We start from the raw sequence: 14,660 nt of genomic DNA, 5'->3' as shown, positions 1-14,660 counted from the left end.
ATGCCAGGTGGAGCCAGCAGCAATAAGGGCCGGGTTCAGTATTAAATTTCTAAAATGTAACTGTAGGCACCTAGCCCGTAAACTGAAATTCTAATTTGACACAAAACTTGCATTGTATGCAAAAATAAAGTACCGTACAATAGTCAAATATCCTCCATTACCATAACATTTGGGGGTTTTTTTGCAAGCCTATTTTCCAGTTTTATTAGATGGATAACATACTGAGATGTATATTTTTAGCTGACTGGTAATGCAATTCTGTTTGAGGAGAACAGGGAGTTGATAAGGTGCCTCCTTCCTCCCACCCCGTGTGTTGTTTTTGTAATGAAAACCTTGTGTGGCATAGCTCATATAACCATAAATGACAACAGATGTGAGAGTGAACCGTTCTACAAACATCTTCAGCACCTCCATTCAGTAACTTAAAGTGGAGGTATCTGGTATTGTCAGCCCTTTAAGGACAGTTTCTAAAGACTGAAGTTTGTTCATTTTAAATAAAAATAACAGGAGACATCCATAGTGGGGAAGCCATCTTTTCACAGATGTAAAGATTCGAGTACATGTTTGAGCTACTCTGTGGGCTGTTTTGCTAGTCAGGGAGGTGTTGACATCACATATACATCACAACAGTTGCAAATAATCAATGTCCCAGTTTTTTTTCTCGGCATAGATGCTAAGATTTATGTGAGCATAGAGAGTGAGCTACCCTCTCACTGCTTAGAGGTGGTCCCTAGAATGTAGTTAAGGTGCATTGAAAGGGTAGTGTAGGGAAGCTTGTCTGGCCACTCCTCCTGCCATGCCTGTCCTGTGACTAAATAAAGAACTTTGAGCTCCCAGACTGTCAACCTAGCACCTTCCATGGGCATTAATTTTCACTCCAGGAAAATAGAGGTCACGTGCACCTTGAGCATCTATGCATGTTGTTACATTGACTACAGAGGAATTGAGCCTGCTTTTTCAGTGATGAATTTGGCCCCACGAATCCAGGCTAGGATTTTCAAAGGAGCCTATGGGAGTTACATACCCAAATGCCATTGAATTTCAGTGGGATTTGGCTCTTTTAAAAATCTAACCCTGAAGGTTAGTTTGCATGCTAGCCATTCTTTCATTTTTGCCTTCACTTATGTTTATATGTTTTATCATTTACTTTTTTCCCAACAGTTTATTGTTGTGCATCATTCCCTTCACACACCAAGCACGTCTGACAGAACTTGCCTCATCCTATGACCTTCATACCTCTGACGCCTCCCGTTGCCTCTGCTACCCTGACTCTTCCGTTGCCTTTCTTCCTTTCCTGCTAGAAGAGCTCCTTTTATCTGACTGAAACCTTGGCTTCCTTTCTTTTTGAACTTGCACACCTTCATTTAATTAATATTGATATGTTTGGCTTTGTTTCACACTCATTCGTTAAGTGTATTCTCCAGTACTGAACCCTGTGTTATACAGATACGTATCACCATCAAAAAGATTCCCCATTCATATGTCTGTTTCTTTACAAATTATTCTTGTTGCTTTGGGTCAGTATTTAATTTGATTCGGCGTTTCACTTTTTTTTTTCCTTACATGCAACCCTGTTTTACAAATTTATTGAAAAGATTCTAGTACAATTGCTCATTTTTCTATAAGGCTAGGCCTCGCATTCTGCATTTTCCCAAGCATTTTATGGTTTCCCTTATTGCAGCTATTTTGTGCCATCTAAATAGACCTGAAAGTGAGCATGGCCTAAAGTCCAAGATTCCTTTCATATCTTGGCCACTGATCAAGTTACTGAGTTAAAAATAGAAACCTTAAAGGTCTGTCAGACCTATAATGGGCCTAAACAGAAAACTGAGGATAAGTACCAAGTACATTAATTCATAGCCTTTACTTTTACTTTTCATACTAATGCTTACTTTGATTAATTTCTTCTTGATTCTACAAACACAGTATGGAAACTAAAGTATTTGTCATATTTCTGTAACAAGATTCAAAACATTGTTTGCTCGAGATAAATCTAATTCTGCAGGTCTTCATTTTTCATTTACAAAAGGAATATGCAGATGATTATAGTTAAAATATGAACTGTTGGTAGGATCACACCCACCTAAAACTCTTTGCACTGAGGACACTTGTTCATGCAAATGACTCCCCAGCACATTTTTTTACTCATTCTGGATCACAACCATGGGTTTTATGAGCTGAAACAGCGCACACACCCAAAACCCTATTCTGCCTTCATAGGTAACAGGTATTTAAGATGTTTGTTATTTAAATGAGTGTGATGCAGAATGTGACTCTTACTTACATCACACAAAATTCTTAGTCTACCCTGAGCAAAATCATATGCCTTTTGGATCCTTTCCATGTATGCAAAAAGAGGAGAAAGAAAGCAGAGTATTCCTACAAAGAGAGTGGAATATGATGAGAAACAGTTTTGACAGGTCTTAAGGATAAAGTGAATATTATGTGTGCAGTTATACCTGTTTTAAGAACCCACTCAAGGAATCAACACATACTGCAGAGTCTTCTTAAAAAAAAATAGAGCAAAATTTTACTCAATATATTGTAAGGTACTTTGGGGAAGTCTCTTAAGAAAAGAGACTTTTGTGCAGGTTTCATTGTAATTCTCCTTTCTTTAAAACTTTGTAAATGTTCACAAAATGTTGGGCTAATCAGTTTCTGTTACTGCAGTTTTACACTGCTTGTAACTACATTAAAATCCCTGGAGTTCCACTGGTATAAAACCAGAGTAATGCAGTCGTGAGTTGGGCCTGGTATGTTTTAAGTAGGGTTGGTCAAAAACTTTGCATCAACATTTTTGTTCAATGGAAAATTAGGTTTTCAACTAAAGAAAATTTTTCCTGGAAAGTGTCTGCATTCTTCAAAAAAAAAAAAAATCGGGGTTTTTTTGGGTTGGAAAATTGGAACCCTGAAAAACAAAAATCTCCAGTGGAAGACTTTTGGTTTTTTGACTAAAAGCTTTTCTGTTTCCAGCCAAACTTCCAAAAAACAAAAAGTTTTCAACAGTAAACTAAAAAAGTTTTGGCTAAAAACAAGAATTTAGCCCAGTGTCTTTGAAACATATGACAGCTACTTTGGCCTTTATCTTGAACCATTGATGTTAACGGGAGCTTGCCAGTTGACTTCACTGGGAGCAGGAGCAGGCCCTTTATTCACTAGGGTAGTGTCTTAGGTTAGCATTGATGGAAGTGTACATTGGTTGGTTTTGCTGCCCATATTATTCCATGAGGGCAGGAGAAACATAATGAGAATTACATGGGCAAGCTAATACCAAATTGACTATAAGGACTATTGAATTCCAACAAAGTGTGTTTGTCAGCTCATACTAAGCTGAAGAATGAATGGGAAATGGTGTGGATTTAATTTACTCCGCATTTTGTTTCTGCACCAAATAGGGTTGGCCAGATATTTTCCTTCAGCGCCAAATAATTTCGGATGGTAAAAAGAACTGTTTGAAAATGTAATGACTCATTTGACGGAGGGAGGGGAGAAATATGTGGATAGTTTATAAATCAAAATACAACTCAGTGATTTGAATTCCAGTACATATGAAAAGTCAGTGCCAAAATGACCATAGGGAGATGCTTAAATCATGATGGATCCAGTTTTGAGATATGCTAAGTGCCATTCAACTTGTATTGCGTTCAGTAGAGTTGTAGGCATTCATTTCTACTCCAGATTAGGCTTTGGTGAACCACCATAGGAATTGTCCAGTGTTACTGTAACCACCAGAGGGAGCCCATGTTGTCCCTTGGATGCAATAGGTACCTAGTGAAGAAGATAATACAAAGTTAATTTAAAAAAATGAATATTGAGTTATACCACAATTTCCATGTTTTCAAAATTCCATAACAATCAGAAATAGTTTACTGGGGGGGGAGGGATTCTTTTTCAAAGGTAAAGGAAATAGACTCTTTCTAGATATTGTCTATAAATTCTTATAGAGAAACTATGAGAAATATATTTTGTACGTGATGTTACTGTAATGATTATGTCAGGGCACCAAACCCAGATTGCTACCAAGTCTCTCATAGTATTTTTTTGTGTTGGAATGTGTGTATATGTGTGTTGTGTTATTATACATATGATAGCTAACCAAATTCTGCATTGCCCTGTACTCTAAGTATCGGAGAGGGTGCAAGGGCTTCCCTGTGATCCGCAAGCACAACTGCACAGGAACAGGACAGGTTTTCAGCCTAGTGTTCAAGAGAGTTGTGATACATGATGACGTGCTGTGGTGGAAAGATTTTTATCAGCATGAGTTTTGCAGAACTTTTCAAATGTCTTCAAAGATTATTTTAGTATCCCTCCACTTGTAAAAGCTGGTGTCTTTGTTACTAGAGAGGGTAATTAACCACTGGAACAGTTACCAAGGGTTGTGGTGGATTCTCCGTCATCAATTTTTAGTTTTTAAATTAAATTGGTTGTTTTTTTTCTAAAAGATAGATTCTAGTTCAAAGAGGAATTAATTCAGGGAAGTTCGATAGCCTGTATTACGCAAGAGGTCAGATAGGATGATCACAGTGATCCCATCTGGCTTTATATTCTATGAATCTGTGAACCATCAGTTCATTTGCTCAAGGATCAAAGGAAGAGAAAAAAGTAACAGGTTTTATAAACCACTAAAATATATTTTATACATAATAATGTCATAGTTTTAAGGTCCATTCTCTTAGACCTTTCTAAAGATTGAAATGATAGCTGTGTTTCCCTTTGAGAAGCTAGAGATTATCCCTTTTCAGTGGTAGGGCTACAAGGTACCAATCCTTACATTCATCATATTATTATGTGTAGAAAATCTATTCCAGTCCAGAACTGAATCTTACTCATCCTGGGCCTCAAGCAGGTATAATTTGGGGAGAAAATTCCAATTTCCTATTTGCAAGAAGGAGGAGGAAACCTCTCTGGTAGATTGATACTTGATTTTATTTATTTTGGCAACTGTTTGAAGCTGGTCATGGGTTTGGAAAGTTAGAATAAGTACCAGAGGAGCTGGACTACTGGGTATGTGATCCAGTCCTAGTTTGTGATAAATTGCACAGGCATATGATATATTTATTTATGTAACATATGCCCGTGCCCTTTTTCATATGCCTATCACCTCCCCATATATGGGGAGGGCGGTGAGAATGTAAAATTAAATCTGTGGGCCTGATTCTGATGTGCCCATTAATTACATTGACACCTACTCTCCATAGATTCCAAGGTCAGAAGGAACCATTGTAATCATTTAGTCTGACCTCCTGTATTAACACAGGCCATAGAACTTCCCCACAATAATTCCTAGAGCAGATATTTTAGAAAAACTGGCAGTCTTGATTTAAAAATTACCAGTGATGGAGAATCCACCATGACCTTTGGTAAATTGTTCCAGTGGTTAATTTACCCTCACTGTCAAAAATGTACACCTTATTTCCAGTCAGAATTTGTCTAGCTTCAGCTTCCAGCCATTGAATTGTGGTATGCCTTTCTCTGCTAGATTGAAGAGCTCATTAAGGACCCTTTACACTGCCAAAGCAGTATAAAAGGGCCTTAGTTTAAATGAGAATCAGTCCCTGTGTGTGTGTATATAAGACAGTAGTGCTCCCTTTCTAACTTGGCTTCAGATCACTGCCATGACTCTCAACGTATATTTAGTACATGCAATAGGCTCCATTTAACTTTCCATACTAAAATACATGTTATTTTAAAAGATAGAACATAACTTATTCCATGTTGTTACTACTGTTTTCTAAGCTTATCACAAAGCTGTGAACTCCCCGCTCCAGGACAGAGAGCCAAACCTACTGCCACAGTTTACCCACTTCTTATGCAAATGTCTCATATAGCAGAGCAAGAACACCTGTCTGGCTATATAAATCCACCATTGAAAATTACAGCTAGTGACATAATTTGGTATTGGAGAAATACTATACAAGAAAATATGCACAATACCCTTCCTATTCCAGTAACCTCTCTAAAAACTGGGGATAGTGTACACATCCCCCACTCACTGTTCGGAAGATATTGTCCTCTGTCTTTATATCCACAACCCAGGAGAGATTGCTTTACCACTTGCTTTCAGTATACTCTGCTGATATAATAAGGGGAATGATCCTGCAATGTCAGTGGGTGTTGAAAGTGCTTAGCATCAGGCCCATAACAATACTTAAGTCCATACAGAACTTTACATCTTTGAAGTATGCACAAAGACTAATGAATCCCCTATAGCACTCTGATGCACCTTAAATGTAAAAGATGACATAGCAACCTATCCTGTTCTAAATACTCTAATCCAGTCAGCAGTTCCTAAAATTTGATCACAAATCCTTTCACTTTCCCAGTTTAAGAAAATTCTGCAGAGAATGAAATGCTTAGGAAAAAAGCCACCCTTCTGAATGGCCCCTGTATATTCCATTATTTGTACATCTGTTCCACTACTATGGCATTAAAGATAATAGATATAACTCTGGAGGATCTGGGTCAAAATCAGCCCTGGCATAAGAGGGCACAATTCCATTGTACTCTATGAAATTTTGCATGCTTTTGCCAAAACTGATTTTGACTCTTTGACTCTGGCTGTGTGATTAATTTATGAAGTGTGGAACAAACCTACATTTCACACTTTCCAGCCTAACTGGAAGCAGGAAGTACCAGGACTCTTTCATGGAACTCTGTTCTTGTGAGATTTTCAGCCCAGTCTCACACACACAAGGATAATGCGGCTAAAGTTGTATGAGTGCTTATCCTATGAACTGAACTCTATATTTTTAAGGCTTGCCCCTCCCTTCTCAAAATAAGGAAAATGTACCCTTACCTGCCTCCTTAGCAAACCCTTACTGATTGGAAAGCACTGAAAACATGCTCAATTGCCATTTGAATTTGGAGGCTCTCCTACACACCCAAATATAAACAGTCTTGTACTCTATCACTAGCAGAGCTGCACTGAGCACCTCTCCCATGTTACTTGTGTATGTGTGTATTCTTTTGGAATCTCAAGCTGGATCTGAATTTCAGGGCCTCCTATATCTATAATGGGCCAAACCAAATCCTCAAAGATTTAAAAGGGAGCTTGGGAGTGAAGGCTCCCAGTAGTGAGTGGTTGGGAGTTTTCTGATTCTCTGCCTCAGGTAGCTCATAATGCCCATAGCTTAGTGCTTGCCCCTCCTCAGATGCTCACTTCTTATCCTATGTGATAGGACAGACAGCTTCTCTATCTGTAAATACTGGCTAAAATGCTCTCTTTCTGTGTTCTTTCTTATTTTTCGTTCTAAAAACTAGAGAATTCTGCCCATGTACATTCACTTCTGGATTTAGAATACTGGGGAGCAAGGGATTGAGGTGAGAGTCAGAGACTGCTGTGTCAGTTCCTTTGGGGAATGCAGTAATTGGTTCTTGGCTTGTATTAAGGACATACTTCCCAACCTATTGTACCGTAAGCTAAAGGTGGGACATAGTGGAGGGCAAGACCTAAAATGATGGTTGGATGGACACAACACAAAGAGATGATCATGAGGAGCAGGAGAGCTATGGCTGTCACAGTCATTTTCCCTTTCATGGTTGCCAGAATAGCTCATTATGAATAGAACTGGTAGAAAAATGGTGTGTGTGAAAACTAAGAAATTGAAAATTTTGAAAAAAATTATTCCACAGGTTTCTAAAAACAATCATTTTTATTTGAAATATTTGATTGAAAAAGTTTGGTTTTGAAAATGTTTAGGTTTTGAGATTTTTTCCTTCTTTCCTTCCTTTTATTCCTTTTCCCCCTTCTTCTATTTTGCCACCAAAAAAGGATAAATAAACAAAAGGGAGAAAAAGGGAAAAAATCATTTTGGGATTATAGAAAAATGAAAAATTTTGAGAAAAAAATTTTTTTTTGTCTTATAAAGGCTTTTTTAACCCCCCAAAAAATTGTTGAGGGGAAAAAATATTAAACTAACTCTACTTATGAGATATGTGTGTCACAATCAGGACCTGAGTGTAGCAAATGTAACAGGTAGTCATCTATTGACATAACTTTAAATCCAAAAACAATATTTTCTTTATTTGAGTTTAGTTTGTGTATGCTGGATGAAATAAAGAGTATGGCCCCTTTGAGAGAGAGAATTCTGGGAGTTTTACTGAATATAAAAGCTAGTAGAATTGCCCCAGAAACAGAGATGCTCTCTGCACCAACATGGTTTACTGAAGCCTCTGAAAAGGCCAGCCTGTGTCACTTCAAGGTCTTATTGAAGGTAGGAGCTGGAAGCTTTGGGATGAAATGCAAGAACATATTGATTATTTTGAGCGAGGTATGTTAGGCTTATATTTAAACCACTTTGGTTTTGGTTCACTAACAGTCCTACAGCCATGTTAAATCCACCATCTGGAGCCATACAGTTCCCTTTTAACAGGGTACTGGTAAAACCTGTCCCACTTACCTCTCAAAGAAAAAAGCTGCAAGTGTGTTTTCAGAGAAAAACTTAATCCATTGAAAACTATTCAAGATGAGAGTCTGTGAAGAACTAGCGCAATCTGCTGATTAAGCATTGGCCATGTGCGTAAAAGAAGCTTGGGGGTAGCTTTCATTTAAGTACCCAAGTTTTCCCGATGAAAACATTTGGTTAAAAAGAATGCATACGCTGTAATTTGCTTGTTTGCTCCACTCCCTTGTGGACATGCCCAGCTTCCTCTGTACCTGGCAACTTTCCTGTGCTATGTACACCAAAGCTAAAAAATGTGATTCAGATATTCCTCAAATGAAATCACCAATCACATTCACTTTGTCACACTCTCAAAATACTCTCCAGAAAAAGAAATAAAGTAACTTCTCTTCACTTTGATTGTGCATGAAATAAAAATCTGTAATACACAGCTTTGACAATATGATGTCAATAGCATACATACAATAAGATAGCATGCATACAGTACACGTGCCTATGATGTGTTTTCCTTCTGAGTGAATTTAGTACCTGTAGAAAAGTTACCATATTGATTGCACTGGACACTAAAGCCCTCACTCTAAGTACAGCACAGACACTGATAACTAATCACCATCCCACCAGCATGACTAAATCTTCTTCTGAAGAGGTCACTCTTATTCAGTGCATGGCCTCTTTGCTGAAACTGTAAGCAAGATTTCCAGTCATGAAGATGAGTTTTATCAGGACCAGTGGATCTCTATGTTCTCCCTAGAGCTCGTAGAGAATTTTCCAACCAAATGGAAAGAAAATAGCTTTTCGTCAGGAAAAAAAATGATTTGTAAGTAAAACAGAACCAAAAAATGGCATTTGAAAAGAGAAGAGGAAAGGGAGAAATGGGGGTGTTGGGAGAGAAAGGGGAGGGAAAAACACTGAAAATGAAATCTTTTTGTTTAAAAAAACACACAACCAAATGGGTTGGGGTTTTGGTATTTTCCCCTTCTCTCCCTCTTCTGTTCCTCTGTTCTTGCCCCCCTTTGTCAAACATTTTTCACCAAAATCTTTTTGAAATTCCCCATGGGGTGGGATAGGGAAAATGATTTTTCTCAGCCATCCCTAACCTGGTCTAAGACCACTAGCCCAGTTGCAAGGCTTCATGTCACTAAACGATTTCCTTGAGCCATCCTGTCTTTTATGGGGAAACGTACACGAAAACCTCAAACTCCAGATATAGCCTTGATCCAGCAAAGCATTCATGAACGCTAAATCGGGTGCCACACTGTGTATCACATATGTGATTATTATTTATTTGACTTACAATAGAACCTAAGAGCCCCAGTCATGGACCAGACTCCACTGTGCTAGGTGCTGTACAAACACAACACAAAGACAGACCTTGCCCCAAAGAGCCGTCTAAGTATAGGAGTACTGCAAGATCAGACCCTTACAGTGTATACTGTCCATTAAGATCTACAAGGATCACACACATGCTCAACAAAAAGAATTGCCTTCCCCATATTTAAAATATCCTTATAAATATAATAGCCGAAAATAAACCACTAGCCAAACTACACCTGAAAGTTGGTGGTGCATTGTTCTTTGAACAGGAAAACAAGCAGGCTTGTTCTATCAAAAAGGTTAGTTCACATAAATCAAAAGAGACCAGAGTAGAGCTCAGAGTCTTTAGGCAATGTAGATGTCTGAAAGAATGCATAAAATAGAGCTATATTTGGAAGCTAGCTGTTGAAAATCTTCTATGAGCATATTTGTTATTGGTGGTTTTAGCTGAGGTACGTGTTTCTGGCCAATAAAGTGAAGTTATTTTGGGTCACCTAACTAATTAGACATGGGAGTTCTATGTGAAACATTTAATTTTCTGGATGTTCTAACTGTTGACTTTGGATGGTTACAGATACTATTCTATATGTGTATAGAAATAAAGAAGTAAGGGGAAACAATGAATGAGCTGACTGTGGAGCTAGAGAATGATGTCACAATTTATAATGGGCTATGTCTGTATGAGATAAATAGAAAGTTTGACACACAAAAATGGACAGAATGATAAAATTCCTTCCCATTAGGCACAGCTCCAGTCTTGGTTTTACTTTCAACCATTAGCATAGGTGAAAAATATTAGTGATGGCTTACCATGGGCTGATGGCAACTTCTGGACTTCCTGTGATTATAATTACCCATAAAATAATTCACATTGCTGACATGGGGCTAAATACTAGTTGCCTTATTCATGCAGTAGTCCCATTTGCTGCAAGGTTACTATTTATATGGGTAAGGCGAACAGGATTTGACCACATAAATATAAAACTGATGTCCAAAACCTGTGCTCAGACAGTTGAGTGCAATTCCCACTGACTTCAATAAGAGTTAAGCATAAGTGAGTCTGTTTCTTACAGTTAGATCAGTGCAAATCAGTAATAACTGTGTTTTTAAGTGAATGGAGTTACACCATTGTAATAGTGAGGAGAATCAGGCCCATGGGAAGAGAATTTGCCCCAGTTTTTTTTAACTGTACAAAATATTTGTCTCCTCTTGCTGACTTTGCTGGCAGCTAGTCCAATGGGAAGGAAGGCATAAGTACAGCACAAATGTGTTTTATGTTCTTTCTCTGGATTATCCTAGAAATATGAATCTGTCATAGGGATTTTATGGACTTCTTAGCAATGGAAAACATCAGTAAGAAAAAGGATGAATTGAATAAACCAGAATGCACAGGGGAACTCATGGTGAAGTTTAAAAGAAAAAGGTTTAGAAAATGGGCTCTTTTCTGTGGTTTTTAAAATCACCTAATAAAATGTCGGTTTGTAGCAGAGGTGCATTAATCGTTTTTACTTTTAACCACGATACTGCATGTGTTTTTCATGCAATTTTATACATGTTTAAGTCTTTGTTCTCCAAGGTGGCTACTGAAAATCACCTTCACAGTCGATTTGTTCAGATCCTGAAGCATGCTTGGATTGCAGCAGACCACCTCTGTAAAGGATGCAGTTTGCCAAAAACTACCACTCAAGACTAACAGTTGCCAGCAAAATGTGGCTAGCAGCATATTTCTCAACCAACCCTTATTATATAGGGCAGTTTCTGTTTTTAGATCTAGTTTTCCTTCTGTCTCACTGAGACTTGCCGGAATCTCCTTTATCAATCACTGCATATTACTAGAACTACTTGGGATGATTTATGAAGTGGAAGTCTGAAGAAATCTGCTAAATATTCTTGACTGTATTCCCATGTTATCCTGATCTGTGTTGTCTCCTTCCTTTTCATAATCTGTTGACTATTATAACTTAAACCCCATCCTACATAGGGCCAGGTAAGGCAGGCGGGGTACCCAGTGTGAGTAGCTACTCCATGTACTTCTCAGCCCCAGGACATCCCCTACTTGTTACTGTCCACAGAGCGGGGGGGGGGGGGGGGGGAATCTCTGAGTACAGAGAGAGCCCTCAAGTCAGAGCTACTCTGCACTGAGGGTGAAGTCAAGGAACTCTATCTTGATACAATAAAAGTCAGGGAACCAGCAAAGGGACTCAGGGTCATAGGTATGGGTAGTGAGTGAAAAGGAAAAAATGGCACTTTAGATCAGCTGAACTGTGGAAAGATGGGAGATCAGAGAGAAAGAGGCTACAGTAGTTGAGGTGAGAGGGGATCAAGGCAAGGGAAAGAGGTGATTTTGCTCATGTAGATTAATTCTCCATTCCCTCTTAAATCTGCCTTTTTTCTGTTTGATGGCTTGTGGTGAAAATAAGTATAAGAAATGGGAAGGAATAACAACTACTTTCAATTGGGACTTTATTGTTTCCTCTAAGACTGCTCAAAGACCTGGTAAATAAATTTTAGAGTACCATTTTATAGTAGAAATTTAGCCATATAATAATAATTTCCACTAGGACTGTTTATTAATCGCAGTTAATTCACACGATTAACTAAAAAAAATTAATCACAATTCATCGCAGTTTTAATTGCACTGTTAATTGAATACCAACTGAAATTTATTAAATATTTTTGGATGTTTTTCTACATTTTCAAATATATTTATACTCCATGTCTGCCTTTCTGCTGATGTCCCAGGTGAGACTTGTCCCTTTTCATGCTTTCCTGGCACAGAGATGGTGGATTTGTGGTAGGTTCACTTTTGTGCAATATGGAGAGATTGTCCTCATAGAACCTATTTGCATAGGAAATGTGAATGTGTGTAGTGTCCAAAAGCCATTGAGGATTTGTGCAGGCAGGAGATGTAGGAAAGGGGGGGAAGTGGCTACACTATCTGAAGCAGATTATTGTTTATTAAGGTGAGCTCCTCCAATATTCAGCCAGTAATGTTTGGAGTCGGGAAGGATCATTTTGTAGGCAAATGCTGAGTCTTGTACCATAGATTTGGAGGCAGGGCCGGCTCCAGGCACCAGCTGAGCAAGCTGGTGCTTGGGGCGGCAGATTGTTCAAGGCGGCATTCTGCCCAATCCTAGGGCGGCACGGCCGCTTTTTTTTTTTTTTGTTCCGCTCCGGCAGCGCCCCTGCTGTAGCCCTGGCCGCCCCCTTCTCTCTCTCTCCTGCCCTCCCCTCCCCCCCCCCCCCCAGCCGGTCCCCCTGCATATGCTTTTTTTCTTTGCCATTCTGGTCGCCCCGTTTTTTTTTTTTTTTTTTTTTTTGCTTGGGGCGGCCAAAAAGGCAGAGCCGGCCCTGTTTGGAGGAATTTCACTGTAGCTTGTGCCATGAAAGTGAGATTTTTTTTCCCTAAGTGCCATTTTTCTCTGCCAATTTATTCTGCACATTAGTTAGGAACTGCTTATGTCTATTTTGAACAAAGCCAACTGACTTTCTTCATCTCATGCTGCTCTCCAGATTCCCTGAATAGCAGTGACCAGATCTGTTCAGGGACTATTGTAGCTCCTGGGCTGCTGTAAACACAAGAGAATGAAGAGAGGGATGGGAATTGGGTTATGGTTGGAGTGTCTTTCTCCCATTACCTGTGTATCTGCATTTGTGGCTATCTGACACACACCACCATTCAATCGGAATGGTGTAACTGATTCCATTACACCAGAACTGTAGCTGCAATCTAGGATTAAGCCCTGTGGACTTTCCCTGCACGTGCCACATCTGCGGCAAAGATAGCCCCCATTCCTCATCCCACGAAACCAACTGAGGCTTCAGCACTATAAACCCACTTGTTTCCTGGGACAGAGCTGTAATGGAAGGCTAAACTGTATTATCCTGTTCAGCCACTAGGTGGCACAGTGTGAAAACTACTTTAAACTAACCTCAGTCATACCAGGCAGAGCATTAAAGGATTTTATGATGAACATATTTGGTATGATAAGTAAGCTTTGTAGCCAGTCCATATCTGGCACAGAAGTACATGACATGATGTCAGGAGTAAACTAATAACAGAAACAGAAGGAAAACACCAACAAAGGTTGCAGACGGAAGGAACAAAGCAACAAAGGTTGGAGGGTCTCATCAACATGCCACTCTTGAATGCTCCAGAGAACTTCACCTTTGACAAACCTTCACAATGGACGACTGGAAGTAGTATTTTGCAAGATTTCAAACTGCAAACAAATTCCACAAAGAAAACTGTGATATACAGGTATCTTCTTTAACATATGCTTTGGGAAAACAAGAAGAGCAATATCTTTAAATCCTTTGACTTTACTGAAGACAGTCACAAAGATGACTATGAAAGGATTCTGACTATGTTTGATGCATACTGTATACCTCAAAGAATTATGGTTTATGAAAGAGTATGTTTCCATCCGAGAATTCCAGAACCAGGAGAAAATGCTGAATGTTTTATAAGAGTTCTGCATATGTTGGCTGAAAACTATGATTTTGGGAATGCAAAATATGAAAATGTAAGATGGAGGCTTGATATTGGATTAACAGATAAAAACCTTTCACAGCAGCTACAACTGAAGAGAGATTTAACCCTAGCCACAGCTATACAGAGAGCAAAGGAGTCTGAGTTGATGAGGCAGCAAAACCTTGACAAACTTGAAAAACCTGAAAGTAGCTTAGAAACTATAAAGAGACACTTGAGTGTTAAAAGTCGTTATCATAAAATCCCTGAGGCAAGCAGAAAGAAATTACAGGCTAACAGGGACAAATTCCAGCCTACATGCACAATGTGTGGAAAAAGTCATATCCCAAGAGATAATACATGTCCAACCAGAAGCATAGAGTATAATAAATGCATGAAATATGGACAATTTTCAGCTGTTTGCCGCACCAAAGCAGTCAGGGATTCCACTCATACTATAGACCTTCAAGAGC

At 38.9% G+C, this 14,660-nt stretch overlaps 1 protein-coding gene across 50 annotated transcripts in view; it reads left to right on the top strand.

The window, feature by feature from the left end:
• COBL (cordon-bleu WH2 repeat protein) overlaps positions 1 to 14,660 on the top strand; it is a 245,375-nt gene that overhangs the window by 185,081 nt on the left and 45,634 nt on the right. For 13 of the 50 annotated variants that reach the window (XM_065583969.1, XM_065583966.1, XM_008179175.4 and 10 more), the window contains one exon: positions 1,162 to 2,004. The exons of the other annotated variants lie outside the window; for them this stretch is intronic. In XM_065583969.1, coding sequence (XP_065440041.1) covers positions 1,162 to 1,205 — 44 coding nt within the window. In that variant the 3' untranslated portion in view covers positions 1,206 to 2,004. Of the gene's footprint in view, positions 1 to 1,161; positions 2,005 to 14,660 lie in introns of those variants that run through there. 50 annotated transcript variants of the gene reach the window in all.

Source organism: Chrysemys picta, chromosome 2 (assembly GCF_011386835.1).
Source record: "Chrysemys picta bellii isolate R12L10 chromosome 2, ASM1138683v2, whole genome shotgun sequence".
Classification (NCBI taxonomy): Eukaryota; Metazoa; Chordata; order Testudines; family Emydidae; genus Chrysemys; species Chrysemys picta.
Note: the sequence above shows the minus strand (reverse complement) of the source record. Positions and strands in the feature narration are given on the sequence as shown.